This window comes from Muscardinus avellanarius, assembly GCF_963383645.1.
Source record: "Muscardinus avellanarius genome assembly, chromosome: 10".
NCBI classification, from domain to species: Eukaryota; Metazoa; Chordata; class Mammalia; order Rodentia; family Gliridae; genus Muscardinus; species Muscardinus avellanarius.
Genome location: NC_137796.1, coordinates 49538278 through 49565174, shown reverse-complemented (window position 1 = coordinate 49565174; position 26897 = coordinate 49538278). Strand labels below are relative to the sequence as shown.

The 26897-nt window shown below is 51.8% G+C and overlaps 1 protein-coding gene across 3 annotated transcripts; it reads left to right on the top strand.

Moving 5' to 3' along the window:
* Positions 1-470: 470 nt before the first annotated feature.
* Positions 471-26897, top strand: SUPT5H (SPT5 homolog, DSIF elongation factor subunit; the record flags this gene model as incomplete). 3 transcript variants are annotated; one of them, XM_080702346.1, is made up of 29 exons in its annotated part: positions 471-545; positions 5094-5259; positions 9377-9442; positions 9961-9972; positions 10447-10516; positions 10633-10701; positions 10790-10855; positions 11077-11107; positions 11407-11475; positions 14136-14387; positions 16217-16306; positions 16406-16476; positions 19013-19118; positions 19287-19380; positions 19463-19599; positions 21294-21449; positions 21539-21685; positions 22846-22992; positions 23081-23206; positions 23831-23915; positions 24202-24321; positions 24403-24505; positions 24591-24722; positions 24812-24913; positions 25225-25383; positions 25491-25659; positions 25773-25976; positions 26582-26677; positions 26754-26897. In XM_080702346.1, 29 exons carry the CDS (start codon positions 471-473, stop codon positions 26895-26897), a joined length of 3264 nt encoding a protein of 1087 aa, XP_080558472.1. The 3 variants fall into 3 exon arrangements, with proteins under 3 accessions (XP_080558472.1, XP_080558471.1, XP_080558473.1); XM_080702345.1 differs by lacking the exon at positions 9961-9972; XM_080702347.1 differs by lacking the exons at positions 9961-9972; positions 25225-25383.

Sequence of the window (26897 nt, the reverse complement as noted above, 5' to 3'; positions counted from 1 at the left end):
AGACGTCGGACAAATTCCCCCTTCTTGACCCTCCCACAATGTCGGCTCGACTTTCCGCCTAGGAACTTCCGGCCACTCTCAAGATGGCCGACCGGAAGTGCGCCCCCCGCGCCCGCCCCGGAAATCTCGCGTTAGCCGAAGTCAACGGCGTGTTCTCGCGAGAGAGCCCCGGGGTCGCCCAGCGTCGTGTGAACCGCAGCTGGTACCGGGCGGAGGTGGGAGCCGAGCGGTGAGCCGAGTGCGGGGGCCTGGGCCGGGGGCGGCTGCGGGGAGCGGATCCAAAGCTTGGGGCGTGCTAGCGGCTGGCTGGGGAGACTCCACTCGGGTTCTCGATGGCCGCAACGAGGCTGCCGGAAGTGCGCCGAGGGATTTTCTCCTCCTAGGGAGCTGGCGGGGAAACTGAGGCTCCAGGCGGAGCTCGGGATAGTGGGGTGCGCTGAGGCCAGGGTCTTGCCCTGCAGGAGCAGACGATGTCGGACAGCGAAGACAGCAACTTCTCGGAGGAGGAGGACAGCGAGCGCAGCAGTGACGGCGAGGAGGCCGAGGTGAGTGGCCGGGCGCGGCGGAGCCGTCCTCCGGGGGTAGGACGGCGCAGGGTGCGGGGCGCGGAGGGCGCGGAGCCGGCTGCGGCTGCCCGGGAGTGACAGCAGAGTCGGCGCCAGAGTCAGACAGACCGACAGGTTCATTTAGCAGATGATGTGTCCCAAAGGCCGGGCGCTGAGCCAGCCAGGCGTGGCCACATCATCTTCTAAATGACTGTCCCCGGTGGCCCCCGGCCTCCAGTACTTGGGACCTAGGGACCGGAGGACCGCAGATTCGAGGCCAGTTTCAGTCATTAATGAGGCTCCGAGCAATTCAGTGAGACGCTGTTTCAAAATAAGGGCTGAAGTCCGTGTAGCTTGGAGGTAGGATGTGCCTGAGTTCGATCCCCAGTATTGAAATAAATAAAAGATCTGGTGGGTGTATTTAGTAAGCACTCTTCATGAACTGTTTTTCTTTCAGATGATCTCAGTCATCCCAGAAATGTATCTGCAGTGCCTACTGTGTGCTAGGCACAATTCTTTGCCCTTGAGCCACATCAGTAAACGAAACAATTTAAAATGTAAATAAACATAACTGTATATTCGCCAGTGTAAATAAACTTAACTGGTAAATAACCCATATGCAGGTTGAAGTATCCCTAATCTGAAAAATCTGAACCTCAAAATATTCCAAAATCTGAATCTTTTTGGTACTAGGGATTGAACCCAGGGGCATTCTACCTCTGAGCTAAACTCCGAGCCCTATTTTATTTTTTATTTTGAACCAGGGTCTCACTAGGTTGCTGAGAGTCGCACTATGTTGCTGAAGCTCTTCTTTAACCTGTAATCTTCCTGTCTCAAATTCTCAATTACAGGAATTACAGGTGTGTGCCACCCATGTCTTGGCTCTGTGTGGTGTGTGTATGTGTTGCTAGGGATAGAACTCTGGGTCTCATGAACACTAGGTAGGTGTTCTATCACCTGGCTACATCTCCAGTCCTAACTCTGAAACTTTTTTCTTTTTTGGTACTGGGGGTTGAAGCTAGGGGCATTCATTCTACTGCCAAGCTACACCCCAGCTTCTTTCTTTCTTTCTTTCTTTCTTTCTTTCTTTCTTTCTTTCTTTCTCCTTTTCTTTGAAACAGAGTTTCACTAAGTTGCTGTGGCAGGCCTTGAACCTGATACCTGTCTCATCCTCTTAAGTACTGTGATTACAGCTGTGCACTACCACCCCCAGCTGGGAGGTAGACTGCCCCTGGGTTCCATCTCCAGTACTGCAGGGGGAAAAAAAAAGCCTGGGAGTGTAGCTCAGAGGAAGAATGTCTCGGGGTTCAATCCTCTCTAACACACACAAAAAAAAAACACAGAGCAGGACATGGTGGTGCAATCGTAGCATTCAGGAGGCTGAGATGGGAGGATCACGGTTCGCAGACAGCCTCAGCTACTTAGTGAGGCCCTCCACCACTCAGACCTGGTTTCAAAATAAAGAATAAAAAATAGGGCAGGGAGTGTAGATTGGAGGTCGAATGCCCCTGGGTTCCATCCTCAGACCCGCAAAAATAAATAAATAAATTAAATAAAAATAAAAAAAAGAATAAGCCAGGCGCATATGCATTGGGGAGGCTGAGAAACAAGGATCGCAGTTCGTGGACAGTCTCAGCTACTTAGTGAGGCCCTCCACAACTTAGTGAGACCCTGTTTCAAAATAAAGAATAAAAGATAGGGCAAGGGGTGTACTGTAGCTCAGAGGTTGAATGTCCCTGGGTTCCATCCCTAGACCCACACACAAAAAAAAGAATAAAGCCAGGCGTGGTGGTACACACTTGTTTTCTTTCTTTCTTTCTTTCTTTCTTTCTTTCTTTCTTTCTTTCTTTCTTTCTTTCTTTCATACTGGGGGTGGAACCCAGGGTCTTTTCTACCTCTTGGCTGTACTCCTAGACCTATTTTATACTTTATTTGGAAACTGTCTAAGTTGCTGGGAGCCTCACTCAGTAATTGAGGCTGTCTTTGAATCTGTGCCATCCTCCTGTCTTAGCCTCCCAAATGCTGGGATTACAAATTTGCACCACCACGCCAGGCTATATTCTTTAATGTAAAACAAGGTCTTACTGAGTAGCTGAGGCTGGCCATGAACCTCAATCCTCCTGCCTCAGCTTCCCAAATAATGGGATTATAAGCGTATGCCACCTCATCTGGTTTGTGCTTCTTGTCTTGGAGTGTGACAAGTGATTAATTTTGTTGCCACTGTGTCTGGAAACCTCTCTGAGATTTGGTAGCCTGTTTGTTTATCAAACCTTAGGTTTAAACCTGCAACATGTTAATCTTTTCTGCATGTTTCCAACTTTAGTATGTGTGTTCCAGAGCACCAGTATCTTTTTAGATTTAACATTGTTTTGCTTTTATTTGTCTGGTTACTTTTCTAGTTAAAGGAAACAAACTTAAGAGAAAAGAAACAACGTAATTATGAAACATTTCAAAACAGAAGTTTCCTTTTCTTTTTTTTTTTTTTGGAGTGCTGGGTGTTGAACCTTGCATATGCCCAGTGGATATTCTGCTACTGAGCCATATCCTCTTAAATTAATTAAAAAATTTTTAATAGAAAGCTGGGTGTAGTGGCACACGCTTACAATCCCAGCATTTGGAAGACTGAGCCCCGATGATCGCGGTTCACGTACAGCCTCAGCTACTTCGTGAGGCCCTCCGCAATTCAATGAGACCCTGTTTCAAAAGAAAGAATAAGCCGGGCGTGGTGGCGCACGCTTGAAATCCCAGTATTTGGGAGGCTGAGACAGGAGGATCACAGTTTGCGGACAGCCTCAGCTACTTAGTGAGGCCTTCTGCAACTCAGTGAGACCCGGTATTCAAAATAAAGAATTAAAAAAAAAAAAAGCAGGAGCTGTAGCTCGGAGGTCAAATGCCCCTGAGTTCCATCCCCAGACCCACCAAAAAAAAAAAAAAAAAAAAAAAAAAGAATAAGCCGGGCGTGGTGGTGCATGCTGGTAATCCAAGCACTTAGGAGGCTGAAACAGGAGGATCGCACAGGTTTGAAGCCAGCCTCAGCTAAGACTCTCAGCAATTTAATGTGACCCTGTTTCCAAATAAAGTATAAAATAGGTCTGGGAGTATAGCCTGGATGTAGAAAAGCCCTTGGGGTCCACCCCCAGTACCACACACACACACACACACACACACACACACACACACAGAAAGAATAAAAAATAGGGCTGGGAGTGTAGCTTGGTGGTAGAATGATGTCCTAGGTTCCATCTCTAGTATCACCAAAATATAAATAAATAAAAAATTGGAATGGATTTGAAGGAAATAATAGGTAAAAGGGCTGTAGTGACGTAAACATGGAAAACGTCATAAAGTTGATGAGTTGACGTTTGGGAAACGTCTTGGCATGGATCTGTTCATTTTGTGATGAGCATGGGAACAGGGATTAGTGGCTAGTAGACCCAGAGGAAGCTAGGGCGTGGACCTGGTTTGGGGGTCAGTGTGGGGTATAGCGGTGAGGAAAAGGATGGGTTGGGAGATGATGGTCACAGGCAGAAAGGACCAGGGTCAGGTGCATAGGGGAGCTGGAGGAGGCCAGCATAGGTCTGGGAGAAGGTCAGTGTGGACGTGTTTAGGGAAACATGGAGGAGGCTACTGGAATGTGGGAGGCATCTTTAGTTCTGGAAAAAAGTGGGGAACTAGAGGCAGGTAGCATCTGTGGATACGAGAACTGGGGCCATGGGAGGTAACAGCCCAGGGAGACAGTGCACGGAGGGAGAGGCGGATGCCCTCTGAGCTCTGGCGCTCAAGGCCACCTTCAGGGGCGAGCAGGGTAAGAGAGTCCAAGGAGGAAGCTGGGAGGGCAGGAGTGGGCAGGAGGCAAGGGCAGAGGGGTGCCCTCAGGGGGCGTGGCCTGAGGTAAGGGCCGCAGGAAGTCCACAGAATTAGCAATGGGGGTCGGCCAGTGAGCGTCGTGAGTGGTGTTCAGCAGAGATGAGAAAATGAGTCATTGTCAGAGAGCTGTCCTCCTCAGCTGGCTTGGGGGAATCGTGGGATAGACAGGTGAGGGCTGAGCGAGGGGTGCAGGGAGGGAGGAGTCAGGGCCAGCTCCCAGGTGCTGGTAGGGTGGCTAGAGCAAGGCGGCAGTATCAGAGTTAAGAGGGTAACGAGAGTGGGGACCTGTGTAGCTGTGTGGACAGGGCTGAGTGTGCTGGCGTGGGCTAGGCAGATCTGAGGTCAGGTTTTTTTTGTTGTTGTTTTATTTATTTATTTATTTATTTTTTTTGTGGGTCTGGGATGGAACCCAGGGGCCAGGGGCATTCTACCTCTGAGCTATACCCCCTGCCCTATTTTTTATTCTTTATTTTGAAACCGGGTCTCACTGAGTTGCAGAGGGCCTCACTAAGTACCTGAGGCTGCCCACGAACCGCGGTCCTCCAGGTCTCAGCCTCCCGAATGCTGGGATTACAAGCGTGCACCACCACGCCCGGCCAGGTTTTGGGGAAGGGGGTAGCTTGATTTCTGGATTTGAGGGTAGTAGAACTTTAATGTTCCAGCCATACCTGACCCTCACAGGTAGAGGAAGAGAGGCGGAGTGCTGCAGGTAGCGAGAAAGAAGAAGAGCCTGAGGAAGAGGAGGAGGAGGAAGAGGAAGAGGAATATGATGAAGAAGAGGAAGAGGAAGATGACGATCGGCCCCCCAAGAAGCCCCGCCACGGTGGCTTCATTCTGGATGAAGCTGGTATGTCACAGGGCTAGCTGGGCACTGAGCAGACTTGCAGACTGCACGGGGCATAGGCAAAAGAACATCTTTCAACGCCATTTGAGATTACAAGCATACACTACCACACCTACCTCTCTCAGCCCCATTTTATTTTTATTTGGAAACAGGGTCTAAGTCGCTGACAGCCTCACTGGATTGCTGGGGCTGGCTATGACTGTGATCCTCCTTTCTCAGCCTCTCAAGTAACTGAGATTATAGGTGTGCACCTGAATCCATGGCTTAGTCCTTTTTTCTTTTCTTTTCTTTCTTACTTTATTTCTTTTTTTTTCTTCCTCTTTTTCCTGTTTTTTGGTTTGTGTGAAATACTGGTGATTGAACCCAGGAGTATTCTACTTCCAAGTTACACGCTCAGTCCCGTTTTATTTTTTTGTTTGAAAATGGTCTCTTTAGGTTGTTAAGAGTTTTGCTAAATTGGTCAGGCTGGCCTACCTCAACCTTCCAGGTACTGGAATTACAGGCATGCAGTACTGACCGGATATACACATATACACACACATAAATATATATATACACACGCGCACACACACACACATATATGTGTGTGTATATGTATATATGTATGTATATATTTCCCCCCATGGTACTGGAGATGGAACCCAGAGGCATTGTACCTCTGAGCCACACCCCAACCTAATTTTTTTTTTTTTTTAGTTATTTATTTATTCATTTATTTATTTATTTATTTTCATTTTGGTAGTACTGGGGGTGGAATCCAGGGGCTTTCTATCTCCAGGTTATACTCCAAGACATATATTTTATACTTTATTTGGAAACTGGGTATCACAAAGTTGCTGAGAGCCTCACTAAGTAGCTGAGGCTGGCTTTGAACCTGTGTGATCTTCCTGTCTCCACCTCTCAAGCACTGGGATTATATGCGTGCGCCACCACGCCCAGCGTAGTCTTTTTATTTTTTATTTTTATTTACTTATTTATTTTTTGTGGTACTGGGGGTGGAACCCAGGGGCTTTCTACCTCCGGGCTGTATTCCCAGACCTATTTTTTATTTTATTTGGAAACAGGGTCTCACTAAGTTGCTGAGAGCCTCACTAAGTAGCTGAGGCTGGCTTCAAACCTGTGCGATCCTCCCGTCTCAGCCTCCCAAGCGGAGGGATTACAAGAGTGCACCACCACACTCAGCTTCTCTTTTTATTATTATTATTATATTTACTTATTATTATTATTATTATTATTTTTTTTTTTGCGGGTCTGGAGATGGAACCCAGAGACATTTGACCTCTGAGCTACACACCCTGCCCAATTATTTCTTTTTTTTTTTTTTTTTTGGTGGTGGTACTGGGGGTGGAACCCAGAGGCTTTCTACCTCCGGGCTATACTCCCAGACCTTTTTTTTTTTTTGGTGGTACTGGGGTTCCTGGAAGCCCTTCTACCTTAGGGCTACACTCCCTGACCTATTTTATACTTTTTTATTTGGAAACAGGGTCTCTTAAGCCAGCAAGGCTGGCTTCGAACCTGTGTGATCCTCCTGTCTCCACCTCCTAAGCGCAGGGATTACAAGCGTGCGCCACCACGCCCGGCGACTCCCAGACCTTTTTTATATTTTATTTGGAAGCAGGGTCTCACTAAGTTGCTGAGAGCCTTACTGAGCAGCTGAGGCTAGCTTCAAACCCGTGCAATCCTCCTGTCTCAGCCTCCCGAATGCTGTGATTACAAGTGTGCACCACCATGCCCAGTTTATTCTTTATTTTGAAACAGGGTCTACTGAGTTGCGAGGGCCTCACTAAGTAGCTGAGGTTGTCCTCAAACCACGATCCTCTGGTTTCACCCTCCCAAATGCTGGGATTACAAGCGTGTGCCACCACACCCAGCTTCAATATTTATTTATTTATTTGTGACATACAGGATTGAACCCAAAGGTAGTCTACCTTTGAACTATACCCCTATTTTTTTTTTTTTTTTGTGGTGCTGGGGATTTTTTTTTTTTTTTTTTTTTTTTTTTTTAATGGTAATGGGGATGGAACCCTTCTACCTCTGGGCTACACTCCCAGACCTATTTTTTTATATTTTTATTTGGAAACGGGGTCTCTTAAGCCAGTGCGGCTGGCTTTGAACCTGTGCTATCCTCCTGTCTCTCCCTCCCAAGCGCGGGGATTACAAGCAAGCGCCACCACGCTGGGCTGGGGATTTTGGGTTTTTTTTCGGGTCTGGGGATGGAACCCAGGGGCTTTCGACTTCCAAGCTACACCCCCTGTGCTACTTTTTTTTTATTCTTTATTTTGAAACAGGGTCTTACCAAGTTGCGGAGGGCCTCACTAAGTAGCTGAGGCTGTCCGTTACCTCAATCCTCAGGTCTCAGCCTTCCAAATGCTGGGATTACAAGCTTCTGCCACCATACCTGGCTTGCTGGGGATTATTTTATTTTTTATTTTTTGTGGTACTAGGAATGGGACTCAGGGGCTTTCTACCTCCAGGCTATACTCCCAGACCTTTTTATGTTTTATTTGGAAACAGGGTCTGACTTAAGTTGCTGAGATTATCACTAAATAGGTGAGGCTGGCTTCAAACCTGTATGATCCTCCTGTCTTAGCCTCCCAAGTAGGAGATTACAAGCATCTTCCATCATGCCTGACTATTTATTTTTTGTGGTACTGGGGATTGAACCCAGGGGCATTCTTTTTTTTTTTTTTTTTTTTTTTTTTGGTGGTACTTAGGTTCCTGGAAGCCCTTCTACCTCTGGGCTACACTCCCAGACCTACTTTTTTATATTTTTATTTGGAAACAGGGTCTCTTAAGCCAGCGTGGCTGGCTTCGAACCTACGCGATTCTCCTGTGTCTGCCTCCCAGGCGGGGTGGGGGGGTTGGGGGGTGGGGGGTTACAGGTGTGCGCCACCATGCCCGGCCCCAGGGGCATTCTACCTTTGTTTTTTTGTTTGTTTGTTTGTTTGTTTTGTTTTTGGTGGTACTAGGGTAGAACCCAGAGGCTTTCTACCTCTGGGCTATACTCCCAGACCTTTTCTATATTTTATTTGGAAACAGGGTCTCACTAAGTTGCTGAGAGCCTCACTAAATTGGGTTGGGGGTGTAGCTCAAAGGTAGAATGCCACCCGGGCGTGGTGGCACACGCTTGTAATCCCCGTGCTTGGGAGGCGGAGACAGGAGGATCGCACAGGTTCGAAGCCAGCCATGCTGGCTTAAGAAACCCTGTTTCCAAATAAAAATATAAAAAATAGGTCTGGGAGTGTAGCCCAGAGGTAGAAGGGTTTCCAGGAACCCCGGGACCACCAAAAAAAAAAAAAAAAAAAAAAAAGTGATACATGAGCTAGGTGTGGGCCATGCCTCTAGTCCCAGTATTTGGGAGGCTGAGAGAGGAGGATTGCAGGTTCGAGGACAACCTCAGCAAGTAGTAGGACTCACCAACCTAGTGAGACCCTGTTTCCAAATAAGAAATAAAATCAGAGCCGGACGTGGTAGCTTACACTTGTAATCCCAGCATTTGGCAGGCTGAAACAGAAGAATCATGGTTTACAGACAGCCTCAGCTCAGTGAGACCCTGTTTCAAAACAAAGAATAAAAAATAGGGTGGGGCTTAGCTCAGAGGTAGAATGCCCCTGGGTTCCATCCCCAGTACTGCAAAAAAAAAAAACAAGGAGGGTAGATATGTAGGGTGAATGTTTTTGCGACACCTGACCCCGTTCTAATCAGCTCTGTGGTGGTTGTGGCTGAGGCCCTCGCCTGTCGGAACCTCAGTCGTCCTGGTCCATAGAGTGGGGATTTCTTTCTTTCTTTTTTTCTTTTCTTTTTTCTTTCTTTTTTTTTTTTTCAGGTTTGGGGATGAAACCCAGGGGCATTTGATCTCTGAGCTACACCCCTGCCCTATTTTTTATTCTTTATTTTGAAACAGGGCCTCACTAAGTAGCTGAGGCTGTCTGCAAACCGCGATCCTCCTGTCTCAGCCTCCCAAGTGCTGGGATTACAAGTGTGCGCCACCACGCCCGGCTAGAGTGGGGGTTTCTAGGGCCCAGCTCTCAGAGGAAATACTTGGTTTCCTGGGAGTGGTTGTCATGAGGTTGCCTTTGCCCCAGCTTGTTTCCCTCACCACACGGCCTTCCTGTTTCAGATGTGGACGATGAGTATGAAGACGAGGACCAGTGGGAGGATGGCGCTGAGGACATCCTAGAGAAAGGTGTGTGTGGGTCCTGTTTCCCAAGACCTCTGGGGGGGTGTGCCCAAAGGGGTCTTCTGAGTTTAACCCCCAAACCCCCTTCACCTTGCTTCTTTATGTCCTTGCCAGAGAGACCAGCTCCCTACCCTTTTCCTTTTAGGCCCATGAGTGGGGGGGCGGGGACCATGGAGTGGTGGGTGTTGAGGAGAGAGGACTCTGGGACCCCAGGGCCCCAGTGGATTCCTTCTGTGGGTTTTGGGTGGGGGGTCCCAAGATACCCCCCACTTCCTGGGCCAGTGCCACCCTCCCTGTTATTTTCCGTTGTGTGCGCCTCATACATTTCGGCTTCTCCCCAATCACCTGGTGCCTGGCCTTTACTTTTGATTTTGAACCTTCTTGTGTCCCTCCCTTCCCTGTCCCCCTACCCATTGGTTGATTTTGCTGCTATAATTTGGCTCATACTTTGTCTGCCCTCGCCCACCACCACCACCACCACCACCACCACCACCACCACCACCTCCTCCTCTTGCTCCAAGTAGAAGAGATTGAAGGTAAGAACCTGGACAGTGTGATTCGTGCTCCTCCTCCCATAGCCTGACGTTGCCACCTTCCGGCAGCATCCTGCCCTCAGCCCTGACCCCTGGCTGGCTTTGGGTTTGGACTGGTGTAGGGTCTAGAGTCGGGGCCAGTTCTCCAGTAGTGGTTGAACCTGGGAAAGTGCGTTTGCATTTCTGTCTGTGATTGTGGATGGCAGAGATACAAGGGGTGGAATGGAGTGTGGGGTGTCCTTAGACAGTGGCTTTGAGTTGAGGACTGCTGGGTGCACCCCAGTAGCTGGGCCCTGTCCCTGGGTGTCCGTGATGAGATGCAGGATGTTGAGTAGGACAGAGTAGAGGTGAGGGTTAGAGGGTTTGTGGGTGAGACATCTTCCTGCCCCAGGGCCGACCTCCAGCCCCCTCAGTCCCAGTACTTCCTCCAGGCCCCTGCTTTCCATCCCCTCACCCCACCTGCCAATTTGTTTCCAGCCTCCAACATTGACAATGTGGTTCTGGACGAAGACCGTTCTGGAGCCCGCCGCCTGCAAAACCTCTGGAGGTGAACGAGGAAGGGAATGTGGGCCGGCAGGCTCCCTCGGGAAGTCTGGGGGCAGGTCAGCCCACCCTCCCCTTCTCATCCTTGGATTCATGTTTGCTTTCCCCCTTTCATGCCAGGGACCAGCGAGAAGAAGAACTGGGCGAGTATTACATGAAGAAATATGCCAAGTCATCTGTGGGAGAAACGTAAGGACCAGTGGGGAGCAGGCTGTCATGGCGGGCAGGGGCGGGGTCTGGGAGCTTCACACCTCCTCCTGACTCCATCTCCCTTCAGGGTATATGGAGGATCTGATGAGCTCTCAGATGACATCACCCAGCAGCAGCTGCTCCCAGGAGTCAAGTAAGGGGGCTTGGATGGTCAGGACAGCCAAGGTGGGGATCTTGACTGAGGTGATGGTGCCCACTCGAGTTACTCATTGGAGCGCGTGCCGGGGGTGGGGGTCAGTTGGCGCTCTCTTCTGCTCATGGGGCGCATGGAGGGAGGGTGGCCATGGTGACTGGGAAGGTTTTTGGGGAAGGAAATACTTCCCCTGAAGGGCTTCTTCTCCCTCTGCTATCCAGGGATCCCAATCTGTGGACTGTCAAATGTAAGGTACATGCTCTGACCTCAGGGTTTTGGGGGGGCTACTCATGGGGAGACTGTTCGTCTGTCTGACCTGAGTGTCCTTGGCCTGTCTGTCTTTCTGTCCTGTTTCTGCCTCTCTCTCTTTGCTCTCTACCCTTCTCCCTCCCTTTCCCATTTTCTCCGCTGTCTTTCTTACTGTTCCTTCTCTGTTTCTCTTATTCCTCTTTCTCTCTGCTTTTATCTTTCTGGCCCACTGGTTGCCCCTGCCCCTTTCCTGTGTCCTGCCTTCCATCTTCTCAGCTTTTCCAAATCTCCCTGTCTTCCAGATTGGGGAGGAGCGAGCTACAGCTATCTCCTTGATGCGCAAGTTCATTGCCTACCAGTTCACAGACACAGTAAGTGGGACAGGCGGGCGGCTTGGGAGTGAGGGGTGGGCCAGGCTCGGCAGAAGGGCACTGGGTGCCCTTGTGGATGCAGAGCTGTCCGCTAGCTGTCCGCCAGCTCCACCAGCTAGACAAGACCACTGCCCTGATTAGAGGGCTCTTCTGTGCCTTCATAGAGCTATTGTCCTGGGCTCTGCAGTTTCTTTATTTTTGGTACTGAGAATTGAACCCAGAGGCATTCTACCTCTGAACTATATCTCTAGGTCTGTTTTATTTCTTATTTGGAAACAGGGTCTCGCTAGGTTGATGAGTCTTCTACTTGCTGAGGCTGTCCGTGAACCTGTGATCCTTCTGTACTAGTTTTATAGGCATGTGCCACCACACCCAGCTTGTGCTCTGCATTTCTGTCAAGGTTCCACAGCCCCCGTTGCCTTTCAGAAATCAGTCACCTAGCCTCCTGTGCCTTCCCTGTGTGGGACTGAGTTCTGCCTAGTCATCAGCTCCTTCATGCAGCTGTCAACCTCTGGCAGTTGAGGAAGGAGCCCTAGGAAAGGGTAGCTGGCTAAGTCCATGCGGAACAGTCCTGTCCACAGAATTCAGTGTGTCTGTCAGAGAGTCAGTGTCCGCACCTCCCTTCTCTGACCCTGTCCCTGCACTGGGCGATGCTCTGGTCCATTCCCACCTCTCGTGTTCACTCCAGCACACAAAACAAGAAGTGTCATAGTGTGCAAGGCAGCACATGCTGCTTGAGGAGCCTGGATCTTCTCTAGACTGCAGGGTTTGAGTCCGACCTCTGCCACTGCTCGTTGTGTGGCCGTGATTAAGCCTCTTCCCCTCTCTGGGCCCTTTTGCTTGCCTTTTAGCATCATTAGGATTAAATGACCGTGGCCATGTCTGGCTGTCAGCCAAGACTGATCTGCAGCTTGTGTTCAGTAGATACAGTGTTGTCTAAGGCATATTTGGCGATTTGGAACCAACCCTGTGAAGGCTGCCTTCCAAATCCATGGAACTGCTGACTGCTGGTGTAGCTTTCTCACATAGTAATGCTCCTGTTAGGCTCCATCTGTCGCTTTCACCTGCTGAAGCAGTCAGTGTTATGCAGTGGGACATGATTCGCAAATCTCACTTCTTTTGTTTGGTATTAGGAGTTGAGCCAGAGGCATTTTACCTCTGAGCTACACTCTCAGCTCCCACCCCCTTTTCTGATACTGGGGATTGAACCCAAGAGAGCTCTTCCACTGAGGTACTTCCTCGGCCCTTAATACTTATTTTTATCTGGAAACAGGGTCTTGCTAAGTTGCTGGAGTTTTGTTTTGTTTTGCGGTACTGGGGATGGAACCCAGGGGCATTCTACTTCAAGCTACACCCCCAGCCCTATTTTTTATTCTTCATTGGGAACAGGATCTCACTGAGTTGCAAAGGGCTCACGAAGTAGCTGAGGCTGCCTGCAAACTGCGATCCTCCTCTCTCAGCTTCCCAGATGCTGGGATTACGAGCATGTGCCACCACACCCAGCTGGAGTTTTATTCAATTGCTGAGGTTGGCCTTAAACTTGTAATCCTCCTGTCTCGGCCTCTAAATACTGATATTATAGGAGTGCACCACTGTAACCTGCTTTTTATTTTTTATTTTGAAAAAGGGCCTTGATAGATTGCTGAGCCTGACCTTGAATCTGTAATCCTCATGTCTCAGCCTCCCAATAAATTGTACCCTTTTAATCCCAGTACTTGGGAGGCTCAGACAGGAGGATCGCAGGTTCGGCCAGCCCCAGCAAGTAGTGAGCCTCTCATCAACCTACTGATGCCCTCTTTTTTTTTTTTTGGTGGTCCTGGGGGTGGAACCCAGAGGCTTTCTACCTCCGGGCTATATTCCCAGACCCATTTTATATTTTATTTGGAAACAGGGTCTCACTAAGTTGCTGAGAGCCTCACTAAGTAGCTGAGGCTGGCTTCAAACCTGCGCAATCCTCCTGTCTCAGCCTCCCAATCGCAGGGATTACAAGCGTGTGCCGCCACGCCCGGCTCTGAGGCCCTCTTACAATGTAAAAATACAATAGGGCTGGAGGTATAGCTTGGAGGTAGAATGCTCCTAGGTTCAAACTCCAGTATCACACAGACAAAAAAATTAAATAAACAATTTTTTTTTTTTTTTTTTTTTTTTTTTTTTTGCAGAACTAGGGATGGAACCCAGGGGCTTTTCTACCTCTGGGCTATACTCCCAGACCTTTTTTATACTTTATTTGGAAACAGGATCTCGCTAAGTTGCTGAGAGCCTCACTAAAAATAGCTGGGGCTGGTACAATCCTGTCTCAGCCTCCCAAGTGCTGTGTTACAAGCGTGCGCCACCACGCCCGGCTGTCTTTTAAGTTTTTGAAAAAGGATCTCACCGAGTTGCAAAGGGCCTCACTAAGTAGCTGAGGCTGTCTGCAAACCATGATCCTCCTGTCTCTGCCTCCTGAATGTTGGGATTACAAGTGTGTCCCACCATGCCCGACTCAGTAAACAATTTTAAAAAATAAAAAATACCTCTGCAGGGACTATTCTTGTATTTGTGTCATTGTGCCAACACGTTGCTGTGGGAGAGCTTCCCAGAAGAGAGCCTGCCAAGTGGCAGTCGCTATTGTCCCTAGCAGTTGTGCCTCACCATCTGCCTCCTTCCCGCTCCCCCTGCAGCCTCTGCAGATCAAGTCAGTAGTGGCGCCGGAGCACGTGAAAGGCTATATCTACGTGGAGGCCTATAAACAGACCCACGTGAAGCAGGCCATCGAGGGTGTGGGCAACCTGCGGCTTGGCTACTGGAACCAGCAGATGGTGCCCATCAAGGAGATGACGGACGTGCTCAAAGTGGTGAAGGAGGTGGCCAACCTGAAGCCAAAGTCCTGGGTCCGCCTCAAGCGAGGCATCTACAAGGATGACATCGCTCAGGTGCCGGAGGCGGGGCTGCCACGAGGGCCAGGGCTCCTCTGTCCCCCTCTCCTTTCCTCTTGTCGTTCCCATCTTTTGGAGTGCAGAGAGCAGGGCCCTTTTCAAATTACGGGAAGCAGAGCCTGAGTTTTTTCTGAGCCCACAGGAGGTAGATGGCCATCTCCCGTGTGAGTAAGAGCTGCAAGGCGAGTGATGAGTCATGCAGAGTGCTTGGGGGAGTGTGAGAGGCAGAAGGGGCAGCACGTGAGGTAGGACAGTCCCTGGCCAGAGCAGAGGAAGCGAGGGCAAGTGCACACATGAGCCCAGGGAGGTGACGAGGCCCTTCCGCCATTGTAGGCTTCGGCTTCACTCGAGTAAGACAGGAAGGTTCTAAGGGACACATCTGCCTTGGGTTTAATAGGATTATTGTGGAGGGTATTGAGACTGGACACTGTTCTCAGGCTGGAGTGATGTTGCCCCCAGGAGACATTTAAGCAGTGTCTGGAGACACTTTTGGTCGAGTCACCTGGAGAGGGTTCCATGATTCTAGCTAGCATCCTGTGGGTAGGGGCCAGGGATGCTGGTAACACACCACAGTGCACAGGACAGCCACCCACAATGAAGGGTGACCTGGCACACACAGTCAGGGCTGAGGGTGGGAAGCACTAGAATAGGCTGGAGGGGTCCCAGCAAGAGCAGCGAGCCCGTGAGGAGGCTTCTGCTACAGACCAGGTGGTAGCAGATGATAGGTGATAGGACTGGACTGAGACTGAGGCAGCAGCTGCAGGAAGACGGTGGGATCGTGTGTGTGTGTGTGTGTGTGTGTGTGTGTGTGTGTGTGTGTCTCGCTGGGGATTGAATTGAACCCAGGGTCATTCTACACTCACAGTCCTTTTTGTATTTTTTGTTTTGGCTGAGGGTCTCGCTAGTTGGCTGATTGTCTCGCTGCCTTGCTGGGGCTGTCCTTGAACCTGCAGCCCTCCTGTCTCAGCCTTCCAAGTACTGGGATTACAGATGTGTACCACCTCACCCAGCTTGAAGTTGGGATATTTGAAGGCAGTGCTGGTACGATTTGTTGACAGGTTGGGTATGATGTGTATAAGAAAGAAGACTGGCTGGGCATGGTGGCACATGCTTGTAATCCCCGCGCTTGGGAGGCTGAGACAGGAGGATCACACAGGTTCAAAGCCAGCCTCAGCTACTGAGTGAGGCTCTCAGCAACTTAGTGGGACCCTGTTTCCGAATAAAGTATAAAATAGGTCTGGGAGTATAGCCTGGAGGTAGAAAAGTCCCTGGGTTCCAGAATAATTAAGAGTGACTCTGGGGCCAGGCATGGTGGTACACATCTGTGGTCCCAGCAATCAACTCAGGAGGCTGAGGCAGGAAGATCATAAGTCTTAGGCCAGTTTGGGCAATTTAGTATTCTGAGACCCGGTCTCAGAATAAAAAGGACTGGGGATGTAGCACAGTGGTAGAGTGCTTCTCTGTTCAATTTGCAGTACTCCAAACAAACCAACAAAAAAAGAGTAAAAGGATTGCCTCCAGGTTGTCAGCCTGAGCAGAAGAGTGAGTAGGGATGGCTGGGAGAGAGGCAAGTTGTGGGAAAGTAGCGCTCAGCTGTGGTCATGCTGGGTTTAAGGAATCTGTCAGACATCCAGGTGGAGGTGTCAGGCTGGCAGTGGGTATTCGGTACCAGAGCTGGGGCGACAGGCCAGAGAGTTGGCTTCTGGGAGTTGTCATTAGTCTAGGCTATCCCCTTCCCTCTCCCCCTTCCTGGTAACCGCCCTTCCAGTGTCTGGGTTCAGGGAGGGAGGGCCAGACCCTGCTGACCTCCCGCCTGCCCTGTGTAGGTGGACTACGTGGAGCCCAGCCAGAACACCATCTCCCTAAAGATGATCCCACGCATCGACTACGACCGCATCAAGGCCCGCATGAGCTTGGTACCACAGGGGTGTGCTGCCTGGTGGGGGAAATTCAGCCTCTGTTGGTGGCCAGCCCTCCTCTCTCACCCTTCCCACCCATGGCCCTGTCTTCTGCAGAAAGAGTGGTTTGCCAAAAGGAAGAAGTTCAAGCGGCCTCCGCAGAGGCTTTTTGACGCAGAGAAGATCAGGTGAGAGTGTGAGTGTGCGCTTGGGGTGGGCTGGTGGGGTCCCTGGGGTGCTTGTAGGCTTTTCCACAGGGATGGTTTGTGAGTGGTTGGGTGGATGGTGTAGCCTCAGGCCCTGTGCTCTAGTTCTCTCTGCCACAGACCTTGATGGTAATGATGTAACAAGCTGGGCTTCCTCGGACTGTAGTGAATTGAATTAATATGCATGTGTGCCCAGAATAGCGCACGGCAGGTGTTGAGTGTGGTTGGTGGTGTCATGATGAAATGGCATTTGTGGATCAGCCTTCATTCTCTAAGCCTGATCTTGACCTACCTGCCTGCCTACCTGAGGTGGGCCATGGAGCCCATAGTTTTAGGATGATTCCCAGCCTCCCTAGTGGGGTGACAAACTGGAGCAGCCCGAGTGCCAGCACCGGCGCCTGGCTGGGGATGCAGCAGGGCAGTGATGAGATGTGAGAAGCATCAGGATGCTCTTCCCTCTGGTCCTGTCCTAGAACCAGCCGTATGTGAGTCAGCTAGGAAGGTTTCTTTCTCCTTTCTTTTCCTTGCCTTTTTTCTTCCCTCTTTCTATCTTTCTTTTTTCTTTCTTGTACTGGAAATTGAACCTAGGGGTATTTTACCTCTGAGCTACACCCCCAGCCCCCCCCCCCCTTTTTGGTGGTATGGGGTTCCTGGAAGCCCTTTTACCTCCGGGCTACACTCCCAGACCTATTTTTAATGTTTTTATTTGGAAACAATCTCTTAAGCCAGCGCAGCTGGCTTCGAACCTGCTTGATCCTCCTGTTTCCGCCTCCCAAATGTGGGGATTACAAGCATGTGCCACCATGCCCAGCTCCCACCCCCCTTTTTTTTTTTTTTTTTGGTACTGAGAATTGAACCCAGAGAATTTGTACTTCCAAGCTACACACCCCTACCCCAATTTTATTTCTTATTTTGAAACAAGTTCTCATTAGGTTGCTGAGAGGCTTGCTTAAGTGGCCAAGGCTGGTTTTGAACCTGTGATTCTTCTATCTCAGTCTCCCAAGTACTGGGATTACAAGTGTGTGTCAGCACGCCTGGCTCTTAATTTTAAATTATAATTTTTTTTTTTTTTTTTTTTGGTGGTACTGGGGTTCCTGGAAACCCTTCTATCTCCGGTTTACACTCCCTGACCTATTTTATACTTTTTATTTGGAAACAGGGTCTCTTAAGCCAGCAAGGCTGGCTTCGAACCTGCGTGATCCTCTGTCTCCGCCTCCCAAACACAAGGATTACAAGCGTGCGCCACCACGCCCAGCTTAATTTTAATTTTTGAAACAGGGTCTCCCTAAGTTGCTAAGGCACAAATCTCTGATCCTCATGTGTCACCAGAGATTATAGCTGTGCCCTACCATACTTGGCTTCTTTTTTTGTGTGTGTGGTACTCGGGGTGGAACTCAGGGGCTTTCTACCTCCGGGCTATACTCCCAGACCCATTTTATATTTAATTGGAAACAGGGTCTCACTAAGTTGCTGAGAGCCTCACTAAGTAGCTGAGCCTGGATTTGAACCTGCGTGATCCTCCTGTCTCAGCCTCCCAAGCACGGGGATTACAAGCGTGTGCCACCACGCCCGGCTAGCTTCTTTTTTTTCTTTTTTGATTTTTTGGATGCTGGTGATAGAATCCAGGGCCTTGGGCATGCTGTGGCATACCTTTCCACATGTGTCATTTGGATCCATTTACTCTGCCAATCTCCACTTGACCGGATCTGTCCTTACTGTGTGGCAAAGAGTAACCCCCTCCCAGCAGAAGACCGACAGGTTCCCCAGTCTGCCCATCAGAGCATGTTGCTCTCGCCCAGGCTTGCCCTGGCAGAAGACGGCACCTGACCTGCTCCTCATGTGTGTTTTCCTCTTGGAGAGTGGTCCTAATGTCCTGTTTTGGAAGCCCAGAACAGGAACTAGGTGCCTGTACCCCATGTGCAGGGCAGGGAACAGACCAAGCAGGCATTGTTAGTTAGGATGCAGTCCTGGAGTCCCACCTGTCTAGGTTTGCATCCTGACCCTCAGACCTGCAGCCTGACCATCTTGGGCACATGGTATGACCTCTACGTCATTGCCTTCACCTGGAGGGGAGGAGCACGGTTCCGATAGCACAGGCCCTGTGAGCAAGTGCTCCGGGAGGCTTGACTCGTTGGCTGTTGGCTCCGTTAAGCCCATGTTTCCTGAGCACCTGCTGTGTGCTGGGCTCTGAGGGTGAACGTGAGGAACGGGCAAGGATGGTGCACCCTTGCCCTCCTGGAGCCACGCGCCAGCCTAGGAGGCAGGACTAAGGGCATCTGGCAGATGGTGACGTGCACTCTGGTGCGCAAGGCAAAGGGGCCAGCATTGGGAAGTGGGGCATGGGTGCCCCTCCAGTGGGCTGTTGTTGGGAACTGAGAAGCCTCTCATGCCAGGAGGGTGAGTGCTGGGGGGCTGGGTTGGCCTTCTGCCGTCCCCTTCCTCTTTTGTCTGCAGAGGACAAGTCCAGCGTGAGTCTCCTGCTGACCTCCCTTGCAATTCTCTCCCCCACCAATCTCAGGTCCCTCGGGGGTGATGTTGCCTCTGATGGTGACTTCCTCATCTTTGAGGGGAACCGCTACAGCCGAAAGGGCTTTCTGTTCAAGAGCTTCGCCATGTCTGCTGTGGTAAGGGTCCCAGAGGCGAGGGATGCTTGTGGGGCTACCGGAGTTTTGTCTCCCTATGTGGTCCCGGGGCTGTGGGTAATTTGGGTCTGCCCCCAACAGTGGTGTCACCACTGAGCTGTGGCACTAACCTTGGTCCACTTTCTGCTCCCTCCTTACCCGGGGTCTCAGATCACAGAGGGTGTGAAGCCCACACTCTCTGAGCTCGAGATGTTTGAGGACCAGCCAGAGGGCATTGACCTGGAGGTGGTGACAGAGAGCACAGGTATCTGGTCCTTGCCAGTAGCCCGGGCCAGGGAGGAGGGTGCTGGGGGGCTGCTCGGCCAGCACTGCAGCTGTCCCCACAGGGAAGGAGCGGGAGCACAACTTCCAGCCGGGGGACAACGTGGAGGTGTGTGAGGGCGAGCTGATTAACCTGCAGGGCAAGGTCCTCAGCGTGGACGGCAACAAGATCACCATCATGCCCAAGCACGAGGACCTCAAGGTGGGTGCTGGGGCCGAGGGTGCAGGGTGTGTGGCTGTCCCAGTGGTGGTGTGCCCAGCTGTATCTCTGTCTTCAAGGAGGGTGTGTCTGGGCCTTTCGGTGTTTCCAGGCATGGACAGGGCATGGTTGGCGAGGCGATAACATGTGCCTCTCAGGGTCGGGTAGGGTGTGTGCAGGGCTTGCTCTTGACTTGGGAGAAGAGATGTCTAATTAGGTTTCTGGGGTGTGGGTTCTATCTGTCCCTAGGGGACTCCTGGCATGTGTGTAGCCTTGGTGACTGAGTTGTGGGTCTAAGGGTTCAGATTTCTTTGAATGTAATAGTCACATACAACATGTGTGTGGCTGTTTAAGAAGGAAAAAACAGCTGGGCGTGGTGGTACACACCTGTAATCTCAGTACTTGGGAGGCTGAGACAGGAGGAGCACGGGTTTGAGACCACATCCTCAAGCAGCTTAGTGAGGCTGTCAGCAACTTAGTGAGGCCTTGTTTCAAAATTTAAAAAATAGAGCTGGCGTGGTGGCGCACGCTTGTAATCCCAACATTCGGGAGGTTGAGACTGGAGGATCACGGTTCGTAGACAGCCTCAGCTACTTAGGCCCTCTGCAACTCAGTGAGACCCTGTTTCAAAATAAAGAATAAAAAATTGGGCAGGGGTGTAGCTTGGAGGTCAAATGCCTCTAGGTTCCATCCCCAGACCCGCAAAAATAAATAAATTAATTAATTAACTTAAAAAATAGAGTGGGGGGTGAGGTGAGGTGTAGCTCAGAGGTAGAATACCCCTGGGCTCAATCCTTAGTACCACAAAAATAAATAAATTAGTGCTGGGAGTATAGCTTAGAGATAGAGTGCTCTCTGGATTCAATCACCAGTACAGAAAAAATAAAAATAAAAAAGGGAAAGAAAGAAGAAAAAAATGCATTCCTGAGGTGGTTCTTGATGTGTGGCTGTGTCGTTAAAGGGCTGGCCTTGATGTGTCTGTCAGCAGGAGTGACTTGTGTTTCTTTGTGAGCACATATCTGGGTCTGTATTGGGTTGAGGGTCTGTGAAGCATGGAGCAGCCTGAGGGTGGGTGCCTGGTTTTCATTGCTTACAGGTGCATCTAAGTGTATCTGTTATTTTTTTATTATTATTTTATTTTATTTTATTTTTTTGCAGTACTGGGGATGGAACCCAGGGGCATTCTACCTCTGAGCTACACCCCCAGCCCTACTTATTATTTTTTTTAATTAATTAATTAATTATTATTTTTTTTTTTTTGATGGTACTGGGGGTAGAACCCAGGGGCTTTTCTACCTCCGGTCTACACTCCCAGACCTTTTTTCTATTTTATTTGGAAACAGGGTCTCACAAAGTTGCTGAGAGCCTCACTAAGTAGCTGAGGCTGGCTTCGAACCTGTGTGATCCTTTTGTTTCAGCCTCCCAAGCGCGGGGATTACAAGCGTGTGCCACCACGCCTGGCTTTTATTATTTATTTTGAAACCGGGTCTCACTGAGTTGCGGGGGGCCTCACTAAGTACCTGAGGCTGTCCGCGAACTGCCATCCTCCGGTCTCAGCCTCCCCAGTGCTGGGATTACAAGCGCGCGCCACCACGCCCGGCTGTCTCTCTTGAGAACACGAGTGGATTTGGAAGGCAGCAGGGGCCGGCAGGTTGGGTGGCCTCCCTCACCTGCTTGTCCTCTCACCCGATTCCCAGGACATGCTGGAGTTCCCAGCCCAGGAACTTCGGAAGTACTTCAAGATGGGCGATCACGTGAAGGTGATTGCTGGCAGATTTGAGGGCGACACAGGCCTCATCGTGCGGGTAGAGGAGAACTTTGTCATCCTCTTCTCCGACCTCACCATGCATGAGGTAGGAGTGTGGAAGGGGCACCTGTGCCCTGAGGAGGCCCGTGGGCCAGCCGCTTGGAGCCACCTCACCCTTCCGCCATGTCTTGGCAGCTGAAGGTGCTCCCCCGGGACTTGCAGCTGTGCTCAGAGACAGCCTCTGGTGTGGATGTGGGGGGCCAGCATGAATGGGGTGAGCTGGTGCACTTGGACCCCCGGACGGTCGGCGTCATCGTGCGACTCGAGCGGGAGACCTTCCAGGTGTGTGTTGCCCTCTGGACAGGGCTTATGTTTGGGGGCTTCCTCTCCCATGAGCCCTGGGAGGTGCCGGAGCCTGCTGGGTTGCAGAGCTGGCGCTCTCACTCGAAGCTGGCTGTGTGGGACTAGGCAAGTGGCAGGACATGTTTCTTCTCCATGCCTCAGGGAAGGTGGGGATGATAGTGGCATCTGCTTCCTTGACTGTGAGCGAATCCTGAGGTGAGATGTGTAGCGCAGCCCTTGGAGCTGTGAAGGAGAGGGCGTGGCCCTGTGCCCCTGCCCCGTGGCCACGTGAGTCCCAGAGCATTGTGTTTAGGACCCTGGACTCTGGAGCAGCATCTCAGCTCTACTGCTTCTGTGCCTGCCATGTGGCCCTGGCCCCTTCTGGGCCTCAGATTCTCCCACTGTGAGATGCCGGTCACAAGAAAAGCCATCTCAGAGGCAAGCTTGGAGTCTGTGGAGATATCTCCCATGTGAAGAATTTGGCACAGGCCTGTCACAGAGTCATGGGTAAACAGCAGTCACAGTCTTTGTGTTTGTGGTACTAGGGAGCCCCTTTTTATTTTTTGTGTTTGAAATAGGCTCTCACTAGGTTGCTGAGAGGCTTGCTGCGTTGTTGAGGCTGTGATCCTCCAACCTGTGATCCTCCTGTCCCAGCCTCCCAAGTATTCACGTTCTTATCCCTTCCTGCTGTCTTTTGACCCTGTTACTCTCTAAGGAGGTGAAGTTTCCTCCCAAAAGGTGTTTTGAAATGAGGGGGACGTTATTGACCAACACAGTGCCTAGTGAGCGCTGCTGCCTGTCTGCCCTGCAGCCAAGAAATCTAGATGTCTTGGTGTGGTGGTGCACACCTGTAATCCCAGTTCTTGGAAAGCTGAGATAGGAGAATCACAGGTTCAAGGCCAGCTTCAGCAACTTTCGCGAGACCCTCAGCAATTTAGTAAGACCCTATTTCAAAATAAAAGGGACGGACATACAACTTGGAAGTAGAATGCTCCTGGATTCAATTCTCAGTACCAAAGAAAGAGAAAGAAAGCTAGGTGTCCTGCAGAGCTTGGGGCAGCCGCCTATGAGGAAGTATTGTCTCATCGCAGGGGCAGCCTGGTTCCACTTTAGGTCCTTACCTTCCACTCACCCCTCCGCATCGCCCCCTCCTTCCGTAGGTGCTGAACATGCATGGGAAGGTGGTGACTGTCAGGCACCAGGCTGTGACCCAGAAAAAGGACAACCGCTTTGCTGTAGCCCTGGACTCAGAACAGAACAACATACATGTGAAAGACATCGTCAAGGTCATCGATGGCCCTCACTCTGTAAGCGCACAGCTCCTGCCCGCTGCTGAGTCTCAAGAGTGGACGCGGGGCAGGAATGGCTGGCAGTGACGCTTCTCTCCCCGCCTAGGACCGGGAAGGCGAGATTCGCCATCTCTACCGCAGCTACGCCTTCCTGCACTGCAAGAAGCTGGTGGAGAATGGAGGCATGTTTGTCTGTAAGACCCGCCACCTGGTGCTGGCTGGGGGCTTGAAGGTAAGGGGGCTTGGTGCCCCATCTGTCCAGCCTTCCCTGGCCCAGGACTGGCAGGACTGGGCTTGAGTGGAAGTGTGCCTCCAGGGAAACTGCGCCTGAGACGCAGTAAGGGCAGCCCTGAAGAGGAGTGGCTGGGCGGCTGCTTGAGGTAGAGGAGGAGACTTGTGAGCAGAGACTTGAATGACGGAATGACGGGATGCAGAGCCACGGCAAGAGGTTGGAAACAGCAAGCACAAAGGCCCCGAGGTGGGCTTGTAGGAAAGTTGTCCAGAACCAGGCATCAGAAAGAAAATCTACCCTGTCTGGGAACTGGGGCCAGGAAGTGATCTCAGGGCCCTACAGAGGAGATGATGAGTCCCCGTGGCTTGCAGTTTTGATCACTAGGGACTTACGATTCCTGGCTGGCCGTGTTTCAGTCCCGTCCCTTGGCCAGGGGGAACCTAGGCCGCTTGATCAGTGGCCCACAGTAGCAGAGGGGCGTCAGTTCCCTCACAGGGAAGTGGGACCATTGTCACCAGAAGGAGGGGTGCAGCTGGCCAGGCTCAGGCAGGACAGGAAATGTTCAGAGGCAGGCCAGATGGTGGGGGCCAGAGGCCTATAGTATACTCTTTACTCTTCTTCTAGCCCCGAGATGTGACCAACATCACCGTGGGTGGCTTTGCCCCTATGAGCCCCCGGATCAGCAGTCCCATGCACCCTAGTGCTGGAGGTGAGAGGGGTCAGAAGTCAGCGATGTGTGGGGTGGGGGTTGAATACCTGGAAGGGGGGCCTTGGTTCAGCTGCAGGGCCTCATGGCCCACAGGAGGGGAACCCCAGCCCCACCTTGACGTCCAGGAGTGGGGATGGGAAAGCCCAGTGGTCAGCAGATGGACAGAGGAACCAGCTTGGTGGGAGTTAAGTAGATGAAGAGGGGTTTGTGGATACCTTGGCTGTGGGCACAGCTGAGAGGGGTGGGCATGGTCCTGGGAGATCCATGACATTCTCCTCCTTCCTAGATCAGCATGGAGGCTTTGGTAGCCCAGGTGGCGGTGGAGGTGGCATGAGCAGGGGCCGAGGGCGGAGAGACAATGAGCTCATTGGCCAGACTGTGCGCATCTCCCAAGGACCCTACAAAGGTGAGCTGCAAGGCCCTGTGGAGGCCTGGGAAGGGGAGAGGGGAGGAGAGCTCCTGGCCTGACCTTCTGCCCCCCTGCCAGGCTACATTGGTGTGGTGAAGGATGCCACGGAGTCCACGGCCCGTGTGGAGCTGCACTCGACCTGCCAGACCATCTCTGTGGACCGCCAGCGGCTCACCACGGTGTATGGCTGGGCCAGGGCAGGGCTGGGATGGGGGTGTTGGGTGGCGAGGTGGTCCTGCCTACCCACTTGTTCACTGTGTCCACAGCGGCTCACAGCGTCCGGGTGGCATGACCTCGACCTACGGGCGGACACCCATGTATGGTTCCCAGACACCCATGTATGGCTCTGGCTCTCGCACGCCCATGTACGGCTCCCAGACACCTCTCCAGGATGGTGAGTGCTCCCGGGGATAGGGAGGGTGGAGTAAGGTGGAGGACGGAGGACAGGACAGAACAATGGGCACATTCATTTCCTCTTTCCAGGCAGCCGCACCCCGCATTATGGCTCACAGACACCCCTACATGATGGCAGCCGCACTCCAGCCCAGAGTGGGGCATGGGACCCCAACAACCCCAACACACCATCGCGGTGAGGGCTGGGTTCCGAGGCACGGGGTGTGTGGGGACAGAGGCCGTGGGATGCGCCCAAGCGGGACAAAGCAGGCTCTTCCCCACCCCAAGCACAGCCCTAAGCGTGGAGACAGGGGGCCCGGTGTGTGCCTCAGGCAGGAAGCCCATCCCTCACAGTCTCAGCTGCAGGATGGCCGCAATGTCAGGAACACCTCCTGCTGGGGCTCCCTCAACTTCAGAAATAATTGCCTCCGTTTGGGCAATTAGTGCTGGCAGGTAGTGCTGTTCTAGAAGTATTTGCGACATTGTTATCTTTTCTGTCCTCCACAGGGCTGAGGAAGAATACGAGTATGCTTTCGATGATGAGCCCACCCCATCCCCTCAGGCCTATGGGGGAACCCCGAACCCCCAAACACCTGGCTACCCAGACCCTTCATCCCCCCAGGTCAATCCACAGTATAACCCACAGACGCCAGGGACGCCAGCCATGTGAGTTCACTGGGACTACTTACTACCCATGCCCAAGCCCTGCTCCCTCTTACTGTTCCCTCTGCTCTCCCCCTGCCCCAAATGCCCCTTCTGGCTTTCGTACACAGGTACAACACAGATCAGTTCTCCCCGTATGCTGCTCCGTCCCCACAAGGCTCCTACCAGCCCAGCCCCAGCCCCCAGAGCTACCACCAGGTGGCACCAAGTCCGGCAGGCTACCAAAACACCCATTCTCCAGCCAGCTACCACCCCACACCCTCGCCCATGGCATATCAGGTACTGGTCAGCTTGCATGCCTTTGAGGGTGGCGGGCGAGAGTGGTTTCCACGCCTACAAGGATGGCCAGGTCAGGTGACTGTCCCAGTGACATTGTCCCCCTTTCCCTGCAGGCAAGCCCCAGCCCAAGTCCTGTTGGCTACAGTCCTATGACACCTGGAGCCCCCTCTCCTGGTGGCTACAACCCGCACACACCAGGCTCAGGCATTGAGCAGAACTCCAGCGACTGGGTAACCACTGACATCCAGGTGAAGGTGCGGGACACCTACCTGGATACACAGGTGGTGGGACAGACAGGCGTCATCCGTAGCGTCACGGTACGTGGGCCTAGGGCAGCCGGGCAGGTGTCCTTTCTTTTCCCACATCTCTGCGGGGTTTTCCACTGTCTAACCACATCATCTAGGATCCATCCACAGGTGTGGTGCAGACATAGAAAGGTTTAGGGTGTGACCCTATGGAGTGAGGATTTCTGCCTGCTGTGATTAGCCGGTAAACAGGAGCATAATTGCCTTCTGTTACGGTCCTTTCAACGATCAGCTCGTAACATACACTGTGCTCCTCTGTGTGCCGGGCTTGTGCTTGGCATCAGCTCCCTCTCCTTACTGAATTCAGGGCTTCTGCTTCCATGTCACCTTCGGATTGAGATTTCAGAAAGCCCTGAGTCTAGCCGGGCGTGGTGGCACACACTTGTAATCCTAGTACTTGGGAGGCTGAGACAGGAAGATTGCGGGTTTGCAGCCACCCTCAGCTATTTTGTGAGACCCTGTTTCAAATTAAAGAATAAAAAAATAGGTGTATCTCAGAGGTAGAGTGCTTAAATAAAAATAAGAAAGCCCTGAGTCTGTGTCCCTTGAAGTGGGGTGGGCCTTAGTCCTATGTTGGGAGCCAGATAGGCTGACCAGGCTGCTGCCCCCACCCCCAGGGCGGCATGTGCTCCGTGTACTTGAAGGACAGTGAGAAGGTGGTCAGCATCTCCAGTGAGCACCTGGAGCCCATCACCCCTACCAAGAACAACAAGGTAAGGCAGGGCACAGGGGGAGGGCAAAGGGTGTCAGCTGCTGACGGGGCCCTGACTTGGCGCCTGCCACCCTCAGGTCAAAGTGATCCTGGGTGAGGATCGGGAAGCCACAGGAGTCCTGCTGAGTATCGATGGTGAGGACGGCATTGTCCGCATTGACCTGGACGAGCAGCTCAAGATCCTCAACCTCCGCTTCCTGGGGAAGCTCCTGGAGGCATGA